At 33.4% G+C, this 21370-nt stretch overlaps 1 protein-coding gene across 1 annotated transcript; it reads right to left on the bottom strand.

The window, feature by feature from the left end:
• Nucleotides 1-19405: 19405 nt before the first annotated feature.
• LOC144845397 (biogenesis of lysosome-related organelles complex 1 subunit 2-like) lies at nucleotides 19406-21358 on the bottom strand. Its single transcript, XM_078702696.1, has 5 exons — nucleotides 21190-21358; nucleotides 20588-20698; nucleotides 20336-20455; nucleotides 19767-19871; nucleotides 19406-19444 (listed from the first exon to the last, which is right to left on the bottom strand). Exons 1-5 carry the CDS (start codon nucleotides 21320-21322, stop codon nucleotides 19413-19415), a joined length of 501 nt encoding a protein of 166 aa, XP_078558822.1. The 5' UTR covers nucleotides 21323-21358; the 3' UTR covers nucleotides 19406-19412.
• Nucleotides 21359-21370: the final 12 nt, after the last annotated feature.

Below are 21370 nucleotides of genomic sequence, written 5' to 3'. Positions count from 1 at the left end.
TGATATAAAATAGAAATAAGTCACTGAATGTTAATAATTATATTTTCGTATGTTAATACACTGCTCAAGTGGACCTAATTTGGCGCCAGTGGAGCACAGTGATATAAAATGGATATAAGTCACTGAATTTTAATATCTTTTCGTATTTAATACACTGTGCTCAAGTGGACCCAAATTGGAGCCAGGGGCGCACAGTGATATAAAATAGAAATAAGTCACTGAATGTTAATATCTTTTCGTATGTTAATACACTGTGCTTACGTGGACCCAATTTGGCGCGCGCGCCAGTGAGCACAGTGATATAAAATAGAAAAAAGTCACTAAATTATAATATCTTTTCGTATGTTAATACACTGTGCTCAAGTGGACCTAATTTGGCACCAATGGGAGCACAGGGAAATAGTCACATACAAAAACATCGAGAAAAAATACTTCTGAAATTTAAAAATATTTCAAACTTGGTATATATGTTCAATATCGGTTAATCCATCCGTAAAGCAAAAGAAAAAAATAGTTTCAAGCCATATCAGTGATTTTAATAACTTGCGTTCACTTAAGATAATACTTATAAAAAAACATACAATTCCGACACATATTATGTCAAACTTTAATAATGATTTTGACCAAAAAAAAAAATCGAATTCTTAACAGTTTTTTTTGGGTAAAAATCGTTATTAGAGTTTAACATATGTGCCGGAATTGTATGTTTTTGCATAAGTATTATCTTAAGCAAACGCAAGTTATTAAAATCACTGATGTGCCTTGAAACTATTTTTTCTTTTGGTTTACGGATGGAGTAACCGATATTGAACATATATACCAAGTTTAAAATATTTTTAAATTCCAGAAGTATTTTTTCTCGATGTTTTTGTATGTGACTATTTCCCTGTGCTCCCATTGGTGCCAAATTGGGTCCACTTGAGCACAGTGTATTAACATACGAAAAGATATTATAATTTAGTGACTTTTTTCTATTTTATATCACTGTGCTCACTGGCGCGCGCGCCAAATTGGGTCCACGTGAGCACAGTGTATTAACATACGAAAAGATATTAAAATTCAGTGACTTATTTTTATTTTATATCACTGTGCTTCACTGGCTCCAAATTGGGTCCACTTGAGCACAGTGTATTAAAGATGAAAAGATATTAAAATTCAGTAACTTTTTCAATTTTATATCACTGTGCTCCACTGGCGCCAAATTTGGTCCACTTGAGCACAGTGTATTAACATACGAAAATATATTAGCATGTAGTGACTTATTTCTATTTTATATCACTGTGCTCTCCTGGTGCCAAATCGGGTCCACTTGAGCACAGTGTATTAACATAGGAAAAGATATTAAAATTCAGTGACTTATTTCTATTTTATATCACTCCTGTGCTCCCCTGGCACCAAATTGGGTCCACAAGAGCACAGTGTATTGACATACGAACAGATATTAACATTCAGTGACTTATTTATATTTTATATCATTGTGCTCTCCTGGCTCCAAATTTGGTCCACTTGAGCACAGTGTATTAACATACGAAAAGATATTAAAATTCAGTGACTTATTTCTATTTTATATCACTGTGCTCTCATGGCTCCAAATTGGGTCCACTTTAGCACAGTGTATTAACATACGAAAAGATATTAAAATTCAGTGACTTATTTCTATTTTATATCACTGTGCTCCCCTGGCTCCAAATTGGGTCCACTTGAGCACAGTGTTATTAACATACGAAAAGATATTAAAATTCAGTGACTTATTTCTATTTTATATCACTGTGCTCCTCACTGGCGCCAAATTGTGTCCACTTGAGCACAGTGTATTAACATACGAAAAGATACGAAAATTAGTGACTTATTTCTATTTTATATCACTGTGCTCCACTGGCTCCAAATTGGGTTTTCTCGATATGTATGTTTTATAGTTCGCTTCCAATTGAAATTCCCATGTAAATGAATGGAGAACATACACTCTTTAACATACGAATTAGATGAATTACTTAAAAAATGCAATACTTTTGTTGATAAAGGTAGTTGTTAGGGAACAATTTAATTAGATGTGGAATATGCTGTTGTATTTAAAGCATCGGACACAGTATCTTATTTGTTTACTATTTTTATGTTTCCTTGTATATAGCTAATAAGTCTGTAAAAAAGTAAGAGAGAGAGACAGTACATCTCATATTTCAACCATCCCACCTTGAGGCGGCGTTATATATAAAACCAATTTCGAGCAAAAATACAAAACGAATAGAAATCTTTTAGGGAAAGAAATGTTAGGAAATTAATTGTATAAAAAGTTTATTTTTATGTTACTATATAGAATATTTGAGCCAATTTAGTATTGGTGGGAAGTAAAAACGTGAGATGTGCTATTTGTCTGAGCATGCAAATAAGCAAAACTAATATGCAAATAATATGTAGATTGTATATATAAACCATGTCAAAAAAACTGATGCCTTCTGTGTGAGAGTGAGAGTGCGAGAGAAACAAATTGTTAAAACAAAAAGTTTAAATAGTAATATTTTAGTGTATTAAAATATACCCCATATGAGGGTTTAGATCGTAAGTATTGTAATTTTGGGCCCAGTTTTTGTAATTTTTGGTACTTAAAAAAGTATGAAAAACAGAAGTCGCTGTGTTTTTTGGTATGGTGCTATATAAAGAGATGTATGTATGATCCAGTGCTGTTAATGAAAGGGATGATAAACTAGTTTAGTTGCATTATTTAGTTCAATTAAATGACGGATGCGAAGAAGGAGATGTTAATATGTTTTGGTTGGTGAATAAATATCAAAATATAGAGAAACTGATGATAAGTTCTGTAGAGTATTTGTTTGTATCAATTGCCGGTTTAATTTGTATTCACTTTTTGATTTATATTATGTACAGCAGGCCTTGTCTTTTTAAAATTGTAGGTGTGCTACAAATTGCACTCCTCAATACATTCAGGTGTGCCGTTTATATTTTGGTGTGTAGAAGTTATGTAAGTGTGTTAAATCACACTGCTCAAGGGCAGTTTAGGAGTGTGTTAGGCGAGTGATCACACTCGCTCACCTCAAAAGAACAGGCCCGGTACAGTCAACTTAATTGAAATATGACTTTGGAAAAAGTATTGGTATTACAGTGCTGTGGTTGGCAATGTTACACCATGGACCTATAAATTAATACCCATGGTATTACAGTGCTGTGGTTGGCAATGTTACACCATGGACCTATAAATTAATACCCATGGTATTACAGTACTGTGGTGGGCAATGTTACACCATGGACCTATAAATTAATGTGCATGGTATTACAGTCCGTGGTGGACAATGTTACACCATGGACCTATAACACTCAAAGCTGTATTTACAAAGGACACAGTAAAAACATATCAATTATGATCAGTTGTGTATGTTTAATACTCCATTCTGAGTATGAATACTGATAACTGTATAACAATATTATTCAATTTTATGCAGGATATAACATTGGAAGCTGAATGGTGAAGCAGATGTTCCATTATTTTTCAAGTTTTTCCGTCGTTAGATCATCACTTTCAAGTTTCATAACTCTCCAAGTTGTCGCAATGTTTCCAATTGGAACCTCGATTTTTTCACCTAAAGAATTAAAACAGTCAGGTAATTTCATATTAGTATTACATACAAATTGTTTCCCTTTCTGACTATAATGTATTAATTAAATCATTGTGAATTTTGAAATATACAGGTAGTATTTTTTTTAAAGCAAAACTAATTTATTTACATTTTACAAACCTTTTAGATCAGTTTCCACTGTCAATTAATATCTGACTTCGGTTGAATTCTGTCAAGTTTGAAAGAGTGTTGATGTTCTTCACATCATGCGCAAGTCTTGGTATTACAATATTTTGCAAGTTTTCCCAGTCTCGTATTATTATCGTCACCTTGATGTTTCTAGCTGAAATTCTCTCAATTGGCGCCTAGCCTTTGTATATCTAAAGAATTCAAGCAAAGGTAGGTCATTTAATATTAGTATTGCATACAAATTGTTCAACTTTCTGACTATAATGTATATAGTGTATATTTTTAAAAGCAGAACTAATTTCTTTTACATTCTACACACCTTTTAGATTTGTCCACTGTTGATTACTATTATCTGTATTCTGTTGGATTCTGTTAATTTTTAAACAGTGGTGATGTTCCTTATATCCTGTGTATTTCTTGGAATTACAGTATTTTGCCAGTTTTTTTTTTTTTTTTTTTTTTTATTATCACTTCACAACTAACTGAAATTCTCTCAATTGGTGCCTAGACTTTGTTTATCTAAACAATTAAAAACAAAGGTAGGAAATTTAATATTAGTACATACAAATTGTTTAACTTTCTGACTATAATGTATTAATTAATTAAATCATTGTGAATTTTGAAATATATTATATTTTTAAAAGCAATTTCTAACTAATTTCTGTTACATTCTACACACCTTTTAGATCTGTTCAAGTTTGTTGTTTCCACTGTCGATTGATATCTGTATTCTGCTGGATTCTGTCAAGTTTGAAAGAGTGGTTCCTCACATCCAGTGCAAGTCTTGGTATTACATTGTTTTTCCGGTTTTCCCAGTATCGTATTATCATTATCATCTCTTTGAAGTTTCAAAATAAATTCTCTCAATTGGCACGTAGCCTTTGTTTATCTAAAGCAAAGGTAGGTAATTTAATTATTAATATTACATACAAATTATGCGTTAACTTTCTGGCTATAATGTATTAATTCAGTCAAATCATTGTGAATTTTGATATAGTGTATATTTTTAAAAGCAAAACTAATTTCTTTTACATTCTACACACCTTTGAGATCTGTTCAAGTTTGTTGTTTCCACTGTCAATTGCTATCTGGATTCTGTTGGATTCAGTCGATTTCTAAACAGTGGTGATGTTCCTCACATTCTGTGCAAGTCTTGGCATTACATTGTTTTGTTAGTTTTCCCAGTATCATTATTATCATTATCATCATACTCTTTGAAGTTTCACAACTGATCAAATTGTCTCAATTGGCATCTAGCCTTTGTACATCTAAAGAATTCAAGCAAATATAGGTAATTAAGTAATAGTAGTATAACAGTACAAACAAATTAATGTTTTTAACTTTATATAACTCTTTAATTCACTATCAAATCATTGTGAATTTTAAAATAGCATTCATTTTCTAAAAGAAAATTAATTTCTTTTACATTTTTACACCTTTTAGATCTGAATCTGAAGCTGGTGATTGCTCTGTCACCTGATGTCTGGATTTAGTTGGACTTGTCAAGGTGTGGTGTCGTGACACAGATGTTCCCTGTACCCTATCTTGAATCCTGTTCCAGTCTTGTATCATCATATCTTTCAGAACTGTCCAATTAATTATCTCAGTTGGAATGGTTTTGTTTATCTAATGAGTTAAAACAAAGGTAGATAATTTAATAGCAGTGCTACAATATTATAACAATTTGTTGTTTTAACTTCCTGACTACAGTATAACTCCTGTAATAGTAACACAGTGAATTATAAAATAGAGTTAGCACAATCATTTCCATCGTGTTGTTAACACACTATCTTTGATTGACCTATAGCAATTATGTTATCATGTACAATATATATATATATTATATAATATAAATGTATGAAGGAATTCAATCTTAATGATAATCAAAATTTCCACTAGTGTCTGCCCAGGTACTAAAAAATGAACAAAAACATAAGAGGTTGCATAAAGTCTTTGAAATTCTGGTTAGTTGATATTAGTATACTACCAATTTCACCATACTTTTTTATGTTACTGATACTTTTCTACACTGTGGTGTTATTGTGCATTATTTTTCTCATCTTGGGTTTTCCATTCTTGTGGATTTTTCCTTTCTTGTGGTTTTTTCCTTTCTTGGGTTTTCTCCTTTTTGGGTTTTTCTTTTCTTGGGGGTTTTCCTTCACTTAATTCAATACTGTTGACTATTTGCATCATGAATCTGAAAGTCAAAGTTAAAGTTACTTTTATGTTTTTTGTTACATTTAAAATTATAACTATGCATGACAATTTTTTTTTTTTAATGCTTGGAAGATTCACATATTTATTTACCTGTTGTATACTTGTATAGAATCCATAAACTCATCAACCTAGTTGGTTTCACTGTATAATTGAATTCTTTGGGTCGGTTGAGATTAGATTTACTGCCACCAGCCATTAAATGGTTGGGTTTTAAGTCTGCCACCATCGTTACCATCACCAATTAAATAAAGCTACATTTGTCACAATTGTCATATCCAGGTTTGTCACATTTTGGTTTGTCACATCCAAGGTGACACACTTATTGCCGGGGTTTCATAATTTATGTTGTCATATTTTCTTTTAATAGTACTTTATTAAACTGAATTTTTTTTTTTTTTTTTTTTTTTTGTAGGTTGTCAAACCCACAGAAATCCAGTTGAGTTAAGAGTCTGTAGCTGTGAAATCCAAGTTAAACATAGCATCAAAATACCATGGATAAACAGTTGTAATGTTCCTCACATTCTGCGCAAGTCTTGACATTACAGTATTTTACATTTTTCCTAGTATCGTATTATAATTATCATCTCTTTGAAGTTTCACAACTGATCAAATTGTCTCAATTGGCATCTAGCCTTTGTTTATCTAAAGAATTAAAGCAAATATAGGTAATTAACTAATAGTAGTATAACAGTACAAACAAATTAACATTTTAAACTGTATTGCTATAACTCTTGAATTCACTATCAAATCATTGTGAATTAAAATAGCATCCATTTTCTAAAACAAAATTAATTTCTTTTACATTTTACACACCTTTTAGATCTTAATCTGAAGCTGGTGATTCCTTTGTCACTTGATGTCAGGATTCTGTTGGATTTGTCAAGGTGTGGTGTGGTGACAGATGTTCCCTGCATCCTATTTTGCATCCTGTCCCAGTCTTGTATCATCATATCTTTCTGTCCAATTCATTATTTCAGTTGGAATGGTTTTCTTTATCTAAAGAGTTAAAACAAAGGTAGATAATTTAATAGTAGTTACTACAGTATTATAACAATTTGTTGTTTTACCTTCCTGACTACAGTATAACTCCTGTAGTAGTAACACAGTGAATTATAAAATAGAGTTGGCACAATCATTTCCATTGTGTGCAATTAGGATATAATAGGTTAACACACTTTCTTTAATTGAGCTATAGCAATTATGTTACCATGTACAATATATATATTATATAATTAAATGTATGAAGGAATTCAATCTTAATGATAATCAAAATTTCCACTAGTTTCTGCTCAGGTACTAAAAAATAAAAATAAATAAAAACGTAAGATGTTGCATAAATGAAATTCTGGTTAGTTGATATTAGTATACTACCAATTTCACCATACTTTACTTTTTTTTATGTTACTGATACTTTTCTATACTGTCGTGTTATTGTGCATTATTTTTCTCATCTTGGGATTTCCATTCTTGTGGATTTTTCCTTTCTTGGGGTTTTTTCCTTTCTTGAGTTTTCCCCTTTTTGGGTTTTTCCTTTCTTGGGGGTTTCCTTCACTTAATTCAATACTGTTGACTATTTGCATCATGAATCTGAAAGTTAAAGTTACTTTTATGTTTTTTGTTACATTTAAAATTATAACTATGCATAACAATTTTTTTTTTTAATGTTTGGAAGATTCACATTATTTATTTACCTGTTGTATACTTGTATAGAATCCATAAACTCATCAACCTAGTTGGTTTCACTGTATAATTGAATTCTTTGGGTCGGTTGAGATTAGATTTACTGCCACCAGCCATTGGTTGGGTTTGAAGTCTGCCACCATCGTTACCATCAGCAATTAAATAAAGCTACATTTGTCACAATTGTCATATCCAGCTTTGTCACATTCAAGGTGACACTCATTGCCGGAGTTTCATAATTTATGTTGTCATATTTTCTTTTAATAGTACTTTATTAAACTTAACTTTTTTTTTTTTTTTTTTTTTTTGTAGGTTGTCAAGTTGAGTTGAAGAGTCTGTAGCTGTGAAATCCAAGTTAAACATAGCATCAAAATACCATGGATAATAAAGCTATTTAGCCATATTATTTTAAACAATTCCTTTGAATGCTGAAGGTGTGTTGTAGAAGAACCAACTCTGTAACTCTTTGTATAGCAGACTTATCCATCATTTAGTATAGTATTTCATTTGGTGGCGATATACAAGTACATTATATTCTAATCTTCCCTGAACCTGCAAACTCAGAGTATCCGATGGCACTGCTATTTAGTATTCGTTTCAAGTGAAGTACCGTTCATTGACAACATTGCTTTATTGGTGATGGACGATGGTGGCTGAAGATTTAACCTAGTGTCTTGGGGCCGTTTGGACGAGTCCGCAGGCCTCTTGCTGCACCAGGTCTTAGGGTGTTCTTCAGTGTTGCAATGACTGTCTCCAAGCTTGGTCTGTCTTCTGGTTTCTGCCTTATGCATTCCTTTCCAAGTCTCTTCATCGATGCTACATAGCCAAATGATCCAAGTTCATAAAGGATGGTGCCAAGACTGTAGACATCAGTTTTGATGGATGGTAGTGCACCCTGTTGGTACAACTCTGGGGCAAAGTCGTCCTCAACTAGTGAAAATAAATATAATATATGGTTATACAGTAGAACACTTTCTTTAGGACATCCTATTAAGAGAATACATTCCTGTGAAACAAATGAGCAATGTTTGTTTTAACACAACAGCTAACCCCTATTAAGGAATAAATACTGTAAAACCACATAAAGAAATCTGTTTTGTGTGAGCTGCTGTTTATTTCAAAATAAATAGAGTACTTACTTTCATTGACTATAGTAAATGGGTTAGTCTTGATTCCACTGTGCTTGATATCAAGACCAATTGGTGCATCAATGAGGCATGTGTTTCCAAGCTTAATGATCTTCACTGTATAGCGAGGCTCATTTGGCTTGATGAGCACAGACTTGCAGGTCAGGTTGCAGTGAAGTAAGCCAGCCATATGCATGCTACGAAGAGCATGAGCGATGTCAATTCCCATCTTGATGGCAGTTATTCGAGAGAATCCCATCTCGATCTTCCTGCTGACACATACCTCATCCAGAGTGTAGGATAAATGACTTTCCTCGTTTCCGACGAATTCAGTGATGAGAGCAAAATCCCCAAGTCGATGATGACGGTTAGCGACGTCATTAATGGATCCGTGGATTTTGAGGAATTTGTCATTGTTGACAAATAGTTGCATCACTCGTGCTTCTATCCTTAGTTTCCTATCACTCCGGGTGGATTGACTTCCCTTGAAGATGACAGGTTGAAGGTCAAGTCCATTGTTTCCAGCAAAGCTTCCAGCAAATATTGTGCTGAGAAAGGTCTTGCGGTAGAAGTTTGGCTCATTGCTGCATGATGCTGGGAATGGATTGACTCTGCCACTTAAACGAACTCTAAATGGTGGAAGCATATCTTCTAGGCGTTCCAATGGTGTCATATCCTTCACTCTATTGTATTCAATAGTCTGGTCTGTCTTGCTTCCACTTGCTATCAATTCAAGGATGCCATTGCAAACTGAATCAAGACTATCAACACTTGGAGATCTCTTCCAGAACAGGTCTTCTTCATTTTTACTCTTCTCTGATGGAGATGGAGAGCTGCATACCTTCTTTGGGCTAAACCTGTAGCAAAGTGGTTTTGCACCAGGAGCTGAAGGAACAATTCTAAAGATCTCGTCGATGTCGGCTTGGAGTCTAGTCTCTTCATCTTCAAATTCATTGCTGGCGTTGCAAGACAACCCAAATGATGGCGTAGCCTCATCAGTGACTTCTGATAATTCCATTACAGGAAGTTGTACATCCACTGATGGAGTTGGACTATCCATAGTAAGAAGTGGACTATCAGATGTAGGAACCTTCTGAAGTGTTGGTGTTACAACTTCTTCCTCCTCTTTCTTCACCAAGGTCATGGCTGGTACACTTTCCTTCAGCATATTAATTGGTGATGTTGGAAGACTCAAGTTTAGAGTGGCCACCGGTCTAACTTTTGGCTTCCTTGTCTTCAGAAATTGATGTTCAACAGGTTCATCTACTGGTGAAGCTGCAGTTGCCAATGATGCCCCACTCTCTGCTGATGGTGCTGGCGTTGGTGGAGGCGCCGGAGGAGGAGCTTGTGCTGCAGGAGCCTGCCTTCTTAAAACAAATGGGAAGCAACACCCAAAGATCCTTCTGAAGAAGGACTGTTCCTCTTTAATCTCCTGCTGGCTTCGAGGAGGTGCAGGAACAAGTTCCCTACAAGATAATAACTCCATAATAACTCAATAAATTTAATTTAATTTTTAAAATAAACTAGGCCTATTGATGCGATTTACATTGTGTCAATTTGTCTCCAAATAAGTATAATAATTTATATATACAGTAGTAGCATTATGCTGGTATGTAATTATACTGTAGTAATGATAATATCTTACAGCGTTTGATTCCTCCTATGAGTTCTCCGATTGAATAGATTACGAAGGCTTCTTCGTTCTCCAGGCATGCTGAAATAATTATATCAAATGCATGTTTAAAAAAATGCATAATGATTATTAATATCAATACATTTTAGTGTACAATATAATTATAATATTGTCATTAATAAAATGATTTGATATAAAGAATGTGTACATAATAACTTTTCAAACATATTGTTAATTTATTATGCATTTCACTTGTAACATTTTGAATAAACTATTATTGGTCAATGATACTATGTTTTAATTATTTTAATTATTATTGTATATGTTAATTAATTTGATTAATACTAGTCAAAGTACGGTATATACACATTGCTGAGTTAAAAAGCATATACAGCACAAATAGTAATAGAGAGGAATAAATCAACAGGACTAATAACAGTAGATCTTAAAATAAATGTTGCCAACATTATTTCGATTTTCAGCATTATTTTTATTGTGCCACCATTCGTGTGTTGTTTTATTACACTGTGTACATTGTGTGACGTATATTAGTCGATCGTCACGCACCGCGCGCAGAGAGCCATAGCGATCATATCTATGAATATACCGCGCTGAAGTTCGCATATTGTTGAAATCGATATATATCACACTACCGCCGCGATTCAATCGGGCCGCGTGTCCCACCGTCGCGGTAGATTCAAAGAGCTTTAATCTCTATGCTTATTTTTTGTTCCCAACTTCAACGCGGTGAATTCGTTCCCTGGCGCCCCCCGCGCGGCGTCCAAAATTCGCTTTAATCTGACCAATCAAATCACCAGATCGAAGGCGTTTGTGTGACGTCAGATACATTTCTTTTTACGAACGCGACGTGTGCAAAAACAACAACGCGATCGACGCGATGATATAAAAAAAAGTCACAAACATTAACAAAGTTCAAATAATATTTATTTCGGAACACTTTAGTTAATAATGATAAAAAAAGTTTGGAATAAAAAATCTAAATAAAAAGTAATTAAGCCAGTCTATGTAGGCCATTCCAAGTCTAGCGCGCCTATTTAATCGTCGAGACTTGGCTGGCCGGTCGGTCAAAGAAAGTAGTAAGTAAAGCAACTCTCTCTGCGCGCATGACGTTCCCCAGTCAGTGGCCGGCTGCGCGTGACGCTTTCTCCGGGCTTGATGTGTAAAGTAGGCCTAGCCCCCATTGAAACAAATACTCAAATTTGTGTTTAAAACTAAAAAGCTATAAAATCTTTTAAAACAATATACACAAAAACAATATACACAAAAATAAAATCTTATAAAATACGTACGTAGTAGTTTGAATAAACTGAAATAACTTGCTATTATAAACTTTAAAGTAAAACTTTGATCAACTCGAGTGCGGATGATGTGAAAGTTTTTTGGTTGGTAACCAGGGTGTAAAGTAAACAGAATCCTGTTGTGAGGTTACGCACGGCGCATGCACGTGACAGAAACATCCAATAAAACGCGGGCGTTTTCATCAACACTGCCAAAAACTAATTCCAGTTTATAGCCTAACCATGGAACTATAATAGTTCTATGGCCTAACTAATTATTATAAAGGCTTTTTACGGTTATTAGTTGTTGCATTGTAAGAAATAATCTCACAGACACTTATATAAGAGTACATGCAGGTACAAACGGGGGTACAAATAACAATACATATACAATATAATTAGTCTCTGTTAATATATAATATAAAAATTTAAAATTTAAGACTAAAGAGGCTGTATAACTTTAAAGTTAAAAAATATATCAATTACCAATAAATGGAAATTAAAGATTGCATTAAAAGTCTGCAAAGCAATCAAAGCACATCCGCTGGATTTGAACCAGTAACTTTCAAGGCCGTAGCGAAATATATTATTCATTTATTTACGCATCTCACTTGTAAAATTGTCAATAAACTATTATTGGTCAATAATATACTATTAGTATTACTATGTATGTATCTCTGCTCTATAATTAATTTGATTAATAATAGTCCAAGCATATACAAATTGCTGAGTTCAGACTTAGAAAGCATTATATAGCACAAATAGCCAGGCAATGGAGAGGAAATCAACAGGACTAATAACAGTAGATCTTAAAATAAATGTTGTCAACATTATTTCGATTTTCAACATTATTTTTATTGTGCCATTTGTGTGTTGTTTTATTACACTGTGTACATTGTGTGACGTATGGATGGTAGGTCGATCGTCACGCACCGCGCGAAGAACCTTCGCGATCTATGAATTCACCGCGCTGAAATTCGCATTGTTCAAATCACACTACCGCATCGGGGCCGCGTGTCCCACCGTCGCGGTAGATTCCAAGAGCTTATCTCTATGCTTATTTGTTTGTTCAACGCGGTGAATTTGTTCCCTGGCGCCCCCGCGCGGCTTGTAAAATTTGCTTTAATCTGACCAATCAAATCACCAGGATCGAAAGCGTTTATTTTACGAACGCGACGTGTGCAAAACAACGACGCGACGACCGATGATATCATCCGCGGATGATGAAGATGCATACAAAAAAAGTCACAAACATTAACAAAGTTTAAATGATATTTCGGAACACTTTAATTAATAATAATAAAAAAACATGCACTTAAAAACACAATGTTTTGAATAAAAAATCTAAATAAAAAATAATTAAGCCAGTCTATATTATGTATGTAGGCCATGTCAAATCTAGCGCGCCTATTTAATTGTGTTATCGTTGGCACCAAGTACGTGTGTGCGTGGGCCCGTCCCTCGCTCTTTGCGCGCATGAAGTTCCCCAGTCAGTGGCTGCGCGTGACGCTTTCTCCGGGCTTGATGTAAAGTAGGCCTAGCCTATTGAAACAAATACTCAAAATGTGTGTTTAAAAGCTATAAAATATTCCTTTTAAAACAATATACAAAACAAAAAATCCTATATAAATACGTACGTAGTTTGAATAAACTGAAATAACTTGCTATTATAAACTTTAAAGTAAAACTTTGATCAACTCGTGTGCGGATGATGTGAAAGTTTTTTGGTTGGTAACCAGGGTGTGAAGTAAACAGAATCCTGTTGTGAGGTTACGCACGCACGTGACAGAAATATCCAATAAAACGCGGGCGTTTTACACGTCACGGGTCACGTCATCAACACTATCAAACACTCATTTTATGTACAGTTTAATTAAAAAGCTTAATAATAATTAAAGGTTTTTTTATACGGTTTTATAGTTTTTGCATTGTAAGAAATACTCTCACAAAGGTACTTATATTTAGGAGTACATGCAGGTACAAATAACAATACATATAAAATATATTTAGTCTGTGATTATTATTGTAAAAAGAGGCTTTTTATAAAAAAAATATATCAATTATCAAATAAATGGAAATAAAGCCGAATTAAAAGTCTGGATTTAAACTAGTAACTTCTTGTTCATAGGTTCATGGAAAATTCAGGAGACAAAATTTACAAGGCACTTAATTGAGTGTATACACTGCGCATAGGTAGATCCAAAAGGGGTGGGGGGGGGGGGGGGGTACCGTCAGTTTAGGTTCAGTTTTCAGAACCCTTTTTAGGTCCTGCAGGGTCCCCATTTTAAAATCCTGGTGGCGCCAATTGGGTCCACTTGAGCACCGTGTATTAACATACGAAAAGATATTAAAATGCAGTGACTTGTTTCTATTTTATATCACTGTGCTCCCCTGGCTCCAAATTGGGTCCACTTGAGCACAGTGTATTAACATACGAAAAAATATTAAAATTCAGTGACTTATTTCTATTTTATATCACTGTGCTCCAGCCACTGAGGCCAAATTGGGTCCACTTGAGCACAGTGTATTAACATACGAAAAGATATTAAAATTCAGTGACTTATTTCTATTTTATATCACTGTGCTCCGATCCCTGGTTCCAAATTGGGTCCACTTGAGCACAGTGTATTAAAATACGAAAATATATTAAAATTCAGTGACTTATTTCTATTTTATGTCACTGTGCTCCCCTGGCTCCACCTTGAGCACAGTGTATTAACATACGAAAAGATATTAAAATTCAGTGAGTTATTTCTATTTTATATCACTGTGTTCCACTGACTCCAAATTGTGTCCACTTGAGCACAGTGTATTAACATACGAAAAGATATTAACATTCAGTGGCTTGTTTCTATTTTATATCATTGTGCTCCCCTGGTGCCAAATTGGGTCCACTTGAGCACAGCGTATTAACATACGAAAATATATTAAAATTAGTGACTTATTTCTATTTTATATCACTGTGCTACATCGATGCTAAATTTGGTCCATTGGACCAGTTACCGGTAGTACAATTTCTATTTCGGAAGTAAATAAAGGCATAAATAGCGCTCCGTAGAAGTAGAGAATGCTCGATCGTCAAAATGACGCTCTGAATATACCTCTATATATATACTGATGATGCATGGAGATACCTCCATGGATGATGATGGCTGAATAAAACTGACAAATATTGTTTTTTGTTATCCATTTATTTATTTAATAATGTTTGATTTGAATTTATCACTACAGTATTATGACTAAACAATCGTGTGATTTTAACTGTAAAATAAACAATAAAATATTAACTATATTCTGGTCAATTAAGAGCCATTGTCTGTAAAAATCAAAGATTTGGTGGCAGATGTAAAAAAATGGATTTCTCTCAAATTTTTACCATGAATAGACATTTCAATAAAAAGCATATCTACAACATTCATTTTAATTTTTAGCCTCCGTTGCCATGACAACGGTCAATTATCCAAATTTTGATGTTTTTGCCATTTTTCACAGATTTTCTATAGTGAAAAAGTACAAACTTGTATACTTGTTTTAACCAAAAATACTTACATTATACAGTTTTTGTTTATAGCAGTGTAAACAACATGTATTGAGTTCCATTTAATGTAGAAAAAAAAAATTTACAAAATGGAGTTTGGTTGATACCATTATTTTAAAAAGGGGTGTTTTTAAAAAATATTTTTTTTATAAAAGTATAACTCATAAACGTACCTATAACTTCCAAAGTGGTGTTTTTATATCAATGAGGTTTTGTAATTTGATAGTCAATAGGTTTGTCAACAATAATCACGAAAAAAACACTGGGGTAAATTTTTTACATAGGTTTTGTGCTGCCAGGAAAATACGAAAAATACAAAAACATACAAACAAAATATCAACAAACAAAACACGTGAAACACAATTTAAATATGGCTAATCCAATAATAAAATGTATATATGGCTTGTCATAATGCTACTTGAGTCATACGAATAGTTTAGATAAAATAGGAGAATGTGTTGCCAGGTTTATTTCAATTAATTGCCAGAAAAACAGTATTTTGCATTGAAATATTTAGTTGATGGAAAATAATGTTAAACTTTGAAATAATTGCGTCAATGGTTTTTATAAATTTTTACATCTATTTTGTGTAAAGAGATACAGAAAGACCTCCCAAAAAATCTGACCTTGTAAATAGGTCATTTGAGGTCAAAAGGGGTCAGAATGCAAAACAGGACAGGTCCCCACTTTACTACAACTATTAATGTTTGATCAAAATTTACAAGATAGTTCATAACAATTCTCAACAATTTTCATTTTTTACCTATAGTGTTACCTTAGCAACCATTTCTATGTGTAACTAAGGAAAGTAATTTTTAAAAAAAACGTAAAAAATGGCGTTTTTATGAATACAAAGAATTGATTGCATTTGTAATTTTTCTCAATTTTACTTCTACTGCATTCTAATAATCTTAAAGTGATTACAAACTTGACCTTGTAAATTCATTTTGAGGTCAAATGAGGTCAAGATATTACCATAGTAACTGTTTCTATGCGAAAATATTTTAAAAATAAGGGGTTTTTCATAAATACAAAACATTTTTTCTACATAGTTTTACATTTCTACTTTTTGCCAAATTTACTTTAAATACTGAATCCTAATAATCTCAGAAAGAAAGTCTTGACAAATCTGAATAAAGGTAAAAAATTGACCTTTAGTGTTATCTTAAACATATATTTTACATATTGAGGTCAAATGACAGCAGCATTTTACCTATAGTGTATTGTAGCAACTGTTTCTCTACGTATCTTAGTACAATATTTTTAATATGGGGTTTAATGACTATAAACAATTGATTACATAGCTTTACTACTTTTTCCCAAATTTACTTATCTACTGAATCCCAGAAAATGTCTGACCCTTTGTCATTTGTTGGGTCAAATTATGTCAAAATGTATTATTTATGTTATCTTAGAACCTGTTTCTATGCGTAACTAAGGATAATTGTTTTTTTAAATACAGTTGAACCTCTCGTAAGTGGCCACCCTCGGGACCTGGAAAAGTGGCCGCTTACGGGCGGTGACCCCTTACGGGAGGTTCTGCCGATAAAGGGCCAAAATCACGTATTATGGCTATACACGATATTCTTAACAAAACGAGCCTCTCAATTTTCCAGCTAATTGTATTATTATTTATAATCAGGTGGTTTAGTATTTTTTAGCATTTTCAGACAAATTTTAAAAGCTTTTAAATTTATCATATGAAAAATGGTCGGTCAAAATCTGTGTAGTTTTCTCATCTCTTCACAGTAATGTTTTTAAAACCGCTTCGAAATAAAGCTAATATATAAAGAAACATGGACCTCTAATTCATAGGTCCATGCAATAAGTATCACATTTTTCGGGTGGCCGCTTACGGGAGGTCATATATCATACAAAAAATCTCATTTTTAGTATAAAAAGGTGCCCGCAGCTGCTTACGGGAGGCCGCTTACGGTAGGTACCAAATGCAGTAATTAGATAGGAAGAACTGGCCGCTTACGGGAGGTGCCCGCTGTAAATAAAATATGGGGTTTTCATGAATAAAAATAATCACAGAAGAAAGTCCTTACGAATATGACCTTGTAAAACGGTAATTTGAAAATGCAAATAAGGCATGCCTGCTAATAATCTACAAATTTAAATTTGTATAAGATAGGTATGAAAAACTGTTGCTATGCATAACTAAGGGAAATTAAATAATTATCAGATAATTATTAATTAATTATAATTACTGAATCCAACCATCACAGTAACAAAAATATAGAATTTCAATTTAAAACCAATGTTTAATATAAAGTGTGATATTTTACATGCTGACCTTAAATGAAATGAAATTTCACATCAGGGCTTCAATATTTGTTATGTAGCATTAACATACCTGAGTATATCATTGACTTTTGATTGGTTCAATTTTGGGGAGGGGAAAGTGGTGGATCCAGGAGTTTGAAATAGTTAGCGGGTTGGAGGCGACGGTCTAAAAACTTAACTTTATGTCCTATCTTTTGCATTGCAATTGTTAACTTGTGGTGGGTGGGGGCTTGGACAAAGGGGGAGGGGTGGGATTGAGGAGTTTGAATCCGTATATTGGTTGGGGCGATGGTAGCGGCAGTGTGGGTGGTGCTTGAATGCATGCATTTGACACTCTATAGTGGATGATCGACCAAAGTGTTCCAGTTTATCTTTTTGTGGTTATTGTCGGGGTAGGGGGGGGGGGGGGCGGGTGGGTGGTAGTCGAAAGTGGTGGTGGATGGGCATGTGGGATCTGCTTAAGTTAGCAAATAAAAGAAGTAAAAAAATGAAAGAGGAGCTTCAAAATAAGAGAGGAGTAATTTGTTGCAAAGATTAAAATTCACAACGATCTGATAATTTATTCAAATTTCCAGAGGAAAACCTATAAAATGACATAAAACTGGGAATTACTGAATCTATAATTAAAAATATTGGTTTTTTTTCTCACAACACAACTAGAACTATATAAAACATTAAGAATTTTTCTAAACAATGAGTTTCAAATCAGATAATCAAAGAAAATAAAATGCTTTTACTAATATACTATGTTTTTTTTTTATAAAAATGCCTATGTTTCTCGCAACATTGCTTGTAGATTTTTAAATTACCCCAGTATTTTATTTTAGAAATCAATTATTAAACATTAGAACTACCTATTTGTAATAAATCAGCTAAAAAAATACACCACTTTGGGCGTTATGGTGAAGTAAAGTTTAGTTGCATTTAACAATTAAAAAAAAGTGAAAAACACCCCTTTTTAAATAAATGGTATCTCCTAAAGTATGAAATCAAAAATTTTAAAAAAATATGAAACAGGTACACAATGCATTGTTATTATGCATACACTAATTATTTTTTATAATTAAATGAACAAAACAAAAATATCGTTCATCAAAGTAGTACCAATATCCATTTTAAAAAACCTTAAAAAAGGACAAAATTTGTCAAAAACACAAATTTGGCCGTTGCCATGGAAATATATGTGTGAAATAAAAAATACTTCATATTTGATTTCTCTCAACACATATATAGCCATGTGCAAAATTTGAAAGAAATCCATTTTTTTGAGTCTGCCACTATTTTTGATATTTCTTTGATTCTTACAGACAATGGCTCTTAATATGCCTACAATATACTCTAATTATAGTATTTATTTTTAAACCACCATAGCTATATTAGCCCTACTAATAGAAGTAATTGATGAATCAAGCTGCATGAATGTGCAGTATATTATTAATATTGTATGTAGGGCCTATGTATACTGCAAATATATATCAATTGGATTAGAATTGTAGGTAATAAATAAAAGCATAAAACTTATTTGATTTATAAAAGTACTGCAACAAAATTCCAATAAGACAGTGTCCAGTAGCCAAGGTCTATATTTTCAAATATTCACAGCTGTGTCAATGCATTTAATTCCATCCACATCCATTAGATTCTTATTTCACAGCCATACTGAAAAACACAAGCTGGCATTCTCAGGTTTGAGATGGCAGTCAATTCCAGCCCTCTCCAGGAACATGTGAGATTTAAAAGAGCCAATTCATGTGATGATGTTATTCATAAAAATATAAAAATACAGCTTTGTATTTGATTGAACACTCAGTCGTAACCATATCCACCATTTCAAGAACTAAAACAGTTTGTAATTTCCCATAATGATGTACTTCACCTTTTTTCAAGTTGCTTGAATTTTAATTCTGAAAACAAAAAACACTCACAAACATATATAATTTGCTTAGCACACTATCTTACAAAATATTAATGGTAAAGAAATTCATTAAACAACTAATGTACTTATGAATTGTATGACCCACTATACGACACCGGGGATAGGTGCGTCATGGATGTGTCATTTACAAATAATTATTGACGTAGAAATGGGTGCGTCATGGACACCTATAATAAGTAAATCATTTTTTTGACACACAAGTGCGTCAAGGTATTCATAAGATGACAAATGATGCACCTCAATCGTGGATCATACAATTGACAAGTGCATAACAAGTTAGCATCCCTTACCTAACCTTCTGGAATATGCATCAAGCCTATGAGCAGCTTGTTCTAGGTTGCCTACGCTCTCTTCCACCTGATCTATTTGGTCTAAGAAAGGTTGAAGATTTCTATCTGGAAAATAAAAAACAATATTGCGCTTTAGATTTATTCAATACAACTATTGTATTGAATCAAAGTTATTCGGTAGAATTCAGTTTTCAGCATTGAAACATTTCTTACTTCCAATACAACATGATTGTGAATTTGAAATAGTAGAAATTTAACAAGTGAGAAACATAAATTCATTGTATTGGGGCCACATACAAACCCTAAAAAGATATGATAATGATTCAATAATTCAACATTAATTATGTCATTGGGAAATATTTCAGTATTTAATTCTTAATTAGGAACACAAGTAGAATATTGAAACATGACTGCTCCAATGTTTATGTGACAACAAAATATGATGTGCCCATATATGGACATGATGATGTCATATCACTATGTTTGGGCATATCACTGCCATATTTGGGCACATCACACATTTTTGGTCAAACTAGTTTGATAGTGTAGACAGAGCTTTATATACTTACATTTCTCATTTAAATCAGACAATGCTCTATGTATGTCTATTCCAAAATCTTTCATTTGACTGTATTTTTTAGAAGTTGCAATGTTCATCTTCTCTAAAAGTTTGTAGTCATCTGCTGTAGCTGAAATGAAAATTAAATAAAAAATGAAACGTATATGAAACTCTTCTTTTTCAAATGCATGATGAATGCACATGGCATTTTATATTTTCATACAATAAACATTGTTGTTTGTAAGATAGATAATTTATTTACCTGCAAGATCTCCTCGGAGGTAGATTGCAGCTTTAGCAAACATGTCATGACTTAATTCCTTTAAGTCTGGTTCTTTGGTTTCTTCTAGAGCATCAGATGCATCATCAACCACTGTAAAAACATATTACATAGATTAATATATTTAATTGTACAAATTACAATATGTGATATGCTAAACTACCACTAGGCTACTCCGCATACTACTACTGTAATATGTATAAAAACATCAAAAACATACTGAAACAACAAAAACTGACATTTTTAAAAGTACCTAGAGCTAGGGCCCTGGGGTCATGCTAGTTTAGGCCTACTTTACACTACTACTAGGAGGCCTAGACCTCCTAGCCTAGCTAGCTAGGCCTACTACTTGCTAGTAGTAGTAGTAGGACTACCTGACAGCCTGTCCTAGCCTACTACTACTAATCTATACTACTACTAGTACTAGGCCTCTAACTCTAGGCCTAGGCCTAGTACTACTCTACTGTACTGTGTACTACTAACTGGCCCCCTCCCTACTAACCTAACTTAACTAGTTTAGGAGGCCTCTAGTAGTAGGCTAGGCCTAGATAGAGAAGATAATTCAATTGTTTAATTTAAATTACCTTCTGATGGGTTCCTTGTGGTGGTCGCAACCCCATCCCCTGGCTCTAATTGAGAATCATCTCTTCTTTGTAATTTATCTGATGAAACGGCTGAGGGTATTGCCATTTCGTCTATACTATCCACACCAGCCATTTATAAACGGTTGGTTGTTGACGACCACTTACTTTTTCCCGCAACTCG

This window comes from Antedon bifida, chromosome 6, assembly GCF_963402885.1.
Source record: "Antedon bifida chromosome 6, ecAntBifi1.1, whole genome shotgun sequence".
Taxonomy (NCBI): Eukaryota; Metazoa; Echinodermata; class Crinoidea; order Comatulida; family Antedonidae; genus Antedon; species Antedon bifida.
This window is presented reverse-complemented; position numbering and strand designations above follow the sequence as displayed.